Source organism: Accipiter gentilis, chromosome 35, assembly GCF_929443795.1.
Source record: "Accipiter gentilis chromosome 35, bAccGen1.1, whole genome shotgun sequence".
Taxonomy (NCBI): Eukaryota; Metazoa; Chordata; class Aves; order Accipitriformes; family Accipitridae; genus Astur; species Astur gentilis.
The window spans coordinates 8,376,094-8,380,960 of NC_064914.1; the positions used below are offsets into that span (position 1 = coordinate 8,376,094).

At 45.4% G+C, this 4,867-nt stretch overlaps 1 protein-coding gene across 1 annotated transcript; it reads left to right on the plus strand.

Moving 5' to 3' along the window:
• Positions 1-1,751: 1,751 nt before the first annotated feature.
• On the plus strand, positions 1,752-3,350 carry LOC126034692 (uncharacterized). Its single transcript, XM_049792661.1, has 2 exons — positions 1,752-2,049; positions 2,454-3,350. Exons 1-2 carry the CDS (start codon positions 1,814-1,816, stop codon positions 3,100-3,102), a joined length of 885 nt encoding a protein of 294 aa, XP_049648618.1. The 5' UTR covers positions 1,752-1,813; the 3' UTR covers positions 3,103-3,350.
• Positions 3,351-4,867: the final 1,517 nt, after the last annotated feature.

Sequence of the window (4,867 nt, forward strand, 5' to 3'; positions counted from 1 at the left end):
CGCCCCAAACGTCCCGCCTGACACGGCACCCACTCGCACGTGTCTACACACATGCGCACCCCCCCGCAACAGGCCCCCCAGCCCAAACCCTCCACCTACTGACCCGATCACAGTTGTGCGCTCAAAACACGCACGCACGCACCCTTCCTCCGAAGCAGGCCCCCGGGCCGACACACCACACCCCACCCCCGGGCCCGCCACTGCACGCGCACACACACGCACACACACCCCGACCCTCCACAGCCCCCCCCCCCCAGCCCCTTGCCACTCAGTTCGCGCCGAGCCTGGCTGCCCCTGCTCCCCCCTTGCGCCACCACGGTTGCCGCCCTGGGGATGGAAGGCGGGAGACTTTAGGACCCTGCGGCGTCCCTCCCGGCTCCCTGCCCGGGCGGGAGAGGGGAGCCCCCGGTGCCGTGCGGTCTCTAAACCCCAGCTGCCGAGTCCCTGTCCTGCCGTACCTCCAACTTCGTAGACAACCATAAATTATTTCTGTCAACAGCAAATTACTAAACATAGTACAACACTCTATGAAAGAGAAGAAGAATGCACACAATCAGCATTCCCCTCTTTGACTATGAAAATCTCTAACAGCAGATGAGCCTGAACTAAACAGCAATCAGATCTGGACCTTAAATGGGGTATGGCTTATGTAGGGTTCAATTATATGGAACTTACTTAGTTACTGGGCCTTGTGAGAAACTATGAATATGATATTGTTTATTAAGATTTATGTTAAACCCAGTGTAAAGATTAAACTGCAAAAAGACATGAGATCGCTTACGTAATAAACGGGTTAAATTTGTTCAGGAAATCAAGAAGGGGGAAGAGATGTTGAGAGTTAACATATGCCTTGTGTAAATGACAAGACTTGCTCGAATTATGTGTGGAGGTCCCGGGAAGAGGGCACTTGCTATAACTTACTAGATAAGGGGGAAAAAGTAATGGCTATGACTCCCTAGATAAGGAAAGGAAGAACAACAGCTGCATTTCTCCACATCAAAAGACATTCCATATCAAAGGACAGTCATCCTTGAGAAGATCTACCGAATCTACATGGTAACAGACTTACACCAGTGAAGAAAGAAGAAACAGGACAAGGCGGAGACTTACAAGAAAAGGGTACATGAAATGTATATAAGGAATGTAACTGTAACCTAAAGTTACGGCAGTTGGTGGAGCGCAGACTCCCCTGCCGTCCAGCGCTGTATTTGCTCATATTCTACTTGCTATAATTAATAAAATTTTAATTGGATTATGATCCCTTGTGGTCGCAATTTATGACAATTCTTGGTGCCGTGACTCGGATAAGGAACGGTGGGCTTCTGTTCTCCGGGGAGGCGCCCCGCGGCAATCCACGGCCCCGTGACCGACAGCCTTCCTCAACCTTACCGACGAACCTAAATTCTAGAATAGTGAGCAAAGGAGAAACCGGTAAAATCCCATAAAAATTCTGTGCACGGGAGTCCGGACGAAGACGCAGGACGCGTAAGTATACTGCGAATTTGTTCGCGGGTTTGCCGTTCGGGCGGGATTGGGTTTCCTGGATTATAACAAATGAGAGGTTCGATATACTGAACCAAGCGAGTGTGGACTCTTAAGTACTGCGTTTCCCATCTCCCGCGAGGGACTGGGCCAGGAACAAGGGGAGCGAGTGAGTGTGTGTGTGTGGATAATCCAGAAGATGGGGGCGAAGGGCAGCAAGCCTTCGACTCCCATGGGAAGGGTACCCAGTGTACCTAAGAATACCCCTCTGGCATATATCTTAGACAATTGGAGATATTTCCCTGGAACATTAGGGAAAGATAAGCAGAAAATGATAGAATATTGTACTAAGGTATGGGGAGGGAAGAAGATTTCTAAAAATGTCTTTTGGCCAGTCTATGGGTCAGAAGAAGATTGGGTAAGACAGCAATTAAACCTCTGGGTTAATAATAAAAAACCCCTTAACCCGGAGGAGAGTCAGTATGCGGAAGTGTGGCTAGAAAGACCGGGAGCTAGACTTTACCCACTGAATGAAGTAAAAACTAAACAAAAGAAAAAGAAGGAAGAGTTAGACAAAACCCTTCTAACCCCCCCCCCCCTTACATTCCTCCTCCTGCTCCCGCAGCCCCTCCAGAGGTCCCCAGAGTGCCCACTCCCCAACCAGAGTCGGAACAAGGGTCCCCCCTTCCTCCTAGACGTGTGACTAGGAGCCAAAAAGGGGCAGCTCAGATATATCCTCTAAGGGAAATGCCCATGGGGGGACCTCAACCTGTGATTGGATATATTTCTGTACCCCTAAGCTCGGCTGACCTGCGAGATTTTAAAAGAACCGAGATGGGAAACTTAATTGAGGACCCACTCGGAGTGGCAGAAAGATTAGATCAATTTTTGGGACCAAACCTTTATACTTGGGATGAGATGCAATCTATCCTTGGTCAATTATTTACTACCGAGGAAAGAGATATGATTAGACGAGCAGGAATGAGACTGTGGGATGCTCAGCATGCCCAGGGACCCCAAGCAGATATTAAATGGCCACTCCAAAGACCTAATTGGGATAATCAGGATCCGGTGCATAGAACTCATATGCAGGACCTGAGAACTATAGTAATTCAGGGGATTAGAGAAGCAGTACCCCGTGGCCAGAATATCAATAAAGCATTTAATGAAATGCAAAAGAAAGATGAGAGCCCTACTGAGTGGCTAGAACGACTGAGGAAAGCCCTTCAGCTGTACTCTGGGGTAAATCCAGACGACCCTTTAGGACAAGCGCTCCTCAAAACTCAGTTTGTGGCAAAATCATGGGAAGATATCAGAAAGAAAATTGAAAAGTTAGAAGACTGGCAGAATAGAGGGTTGGATGAATTATTAAGGGAAGCTCAGAAAATCTACGTAAGGCGGGAAGAAGAGAGCAGCAAGCGACAAGTAAAAATGATGGTAGCAGCGGTTAGAGAGGGTCGCAAAGGGCAGATCGGTGAACATAAATCTGCTGGAATGAAACAAGGGAACGTAGTAGTAAGGAAGGAACAGAGATGTTGTTTTTACTGTGGAAAGAAGGGACATATAAAGAAGAATTGCAGAGAAAGGATCAGGGATGAGGAAATATTGAAAACAGAATAGGAGAGTCAGGGGCTCTATATCTTAGGGGACCGGAGTCATCATGAGCCCTTGATAAAATTAAAAATAGGTCCCCATAAACAAGAGTTCACCTTTTTAGTAGACACTGGGGCTGAGAAATCGACTATTAGGCAAATACCTGAGGGATGTAAAGTTTCCCCTGAAAAAGTACAAGTAATTGGAGCAAAAGGGGAACCCTTTAAAGTAAGCAAAATCAAAAATGTGGTGTTCGAAACTGAAAATAAATTTGGAATGGGTGAACTCTTGCTTGTCCCTGAAGCAGAATTTAATCTGTTAGGACGGGATTTAATTGTCGAATTACAATTAGAAATTAAAGCAAAAAACCAAGAGCTAATGGTGTCTGCTTATCCTTTAACTTTGGACGATCAAAAACAAATTAACCCTGATGTCTGGTACTCTCCGGACACAATAAGTAAACTGGAAATCCCACCGATTAAAATTCAAATCTCCGAACCCCACATACCTATGAGGGTGAGGCAATATCCCATATCCCTAGAAGGACGGAGAGGATTAAAACCAGAAATTGATCGATTGTTAGCACAAGGAATCTTAGAGCCTTGTATGTCACCCTTTAACACCCCCATTTTGCCTGTAAGGAAGCCAAATGGGAAATATCGGCTTGTACATGATTTAAGGGAAATAAACAAAAGAACTATCACCCGGTTCCCTGTAGTAGCAAATCCATACACACTGCTAAGCAAGCTAGGACCCCATAACTCCTGGTATAGTGTGATTGATTTAAAGGATGCCTTTTGGGCCTGTCCACTGGCAGAAGAATGCCGTGATTATTTTGCATTTGAATGGGAAGACATAGAGACAGGCCGTAGACAGCAATTGAGATGGACCGTGCTCCCCCAAGGGTTCACTGAATCCCCTAATCTGTTTGGACAAGCCCTGGAAGAGCTCTTAAAAGAATACCAGGTACAAACAGGAAACGTACTGTTACAGTATGTAGATGATCTGCTCATAGCAGGGAATAATAAGGAGGATGTAAGAAAAGAAAGCATTCGACTCCTAAACTTTCTTGTACAAAAGGGACTGCGGGTATCACAAGAAAAGTTGCAATTTGTGGAGGAAAAAGTGAAATATTTGGGGCATTATTTGTTTAACGGCAAGAAGATATTAGATCCAGAGCGCATTAAAGGAATTTTAGAATTACCTATGCCTGTCACTAAGAGGCAAATTCGGCAGGCATTAGGGCTATTTGGGTATTGTAGACAATGGATAGAGAACTACAGTTTTAAAGTTAAATTTTTATATGAACAACTGTCTAAAGACAAAATACCCAAGTGGACCCCTCAGGATCAAGAGCAGTTTGCCAGTCTCAAAAGGGAGCTAAGTCAAGCACCGGTTTTAAGCCTCCCAGATTTAAAGCGGCCATTCCATTTATTCGTTAACATACATGAAGGAACGGCATTCGGAGTATTAACTCAGGAATGGGCCGGACAAAAGAAACCGGTGGCATACTTATCAAAGCTGTTGGATCCTGTGAGCAGGGGTTGGCCAAGTTGTTTACAAATCATTGTTGCTGCTGCCTTATTACTTGAGGAAACGAATCGCATTACCTTTAATGGAGAAGTTGTCTTATATACACCTCATAACATCAGGGGAGTGCTACAACAAAAAGCAGAAAAGTGGCTTACAGATAGCCGATTATTAAAGTATGAAGGAATACTTATAGAATCCCCTAAACTATCTTTAAAAACTATTGGAGCAGTTAATCCCGCTGAATTTTTATACCCAGGAG

What these genes read in the sequence shown, in the direction of transcription:
- LOC126034692 (XM_049792661.1), top strand. Translation starts at nt 1,814, where the DNA reads ATGATAGAATATTGTACTAAGGTATGGGGAGGGAAGAAGATTTCTAAA. An exon ending in CAAAAGAAAAAGAAGGAAGA is followed by an intron (nt 2,050 to 2,453) that starts GTTAGACAAAAC and finishes AGATATGATTAG; the next exon opens with ACGAGCAGGAATGAGACTGT.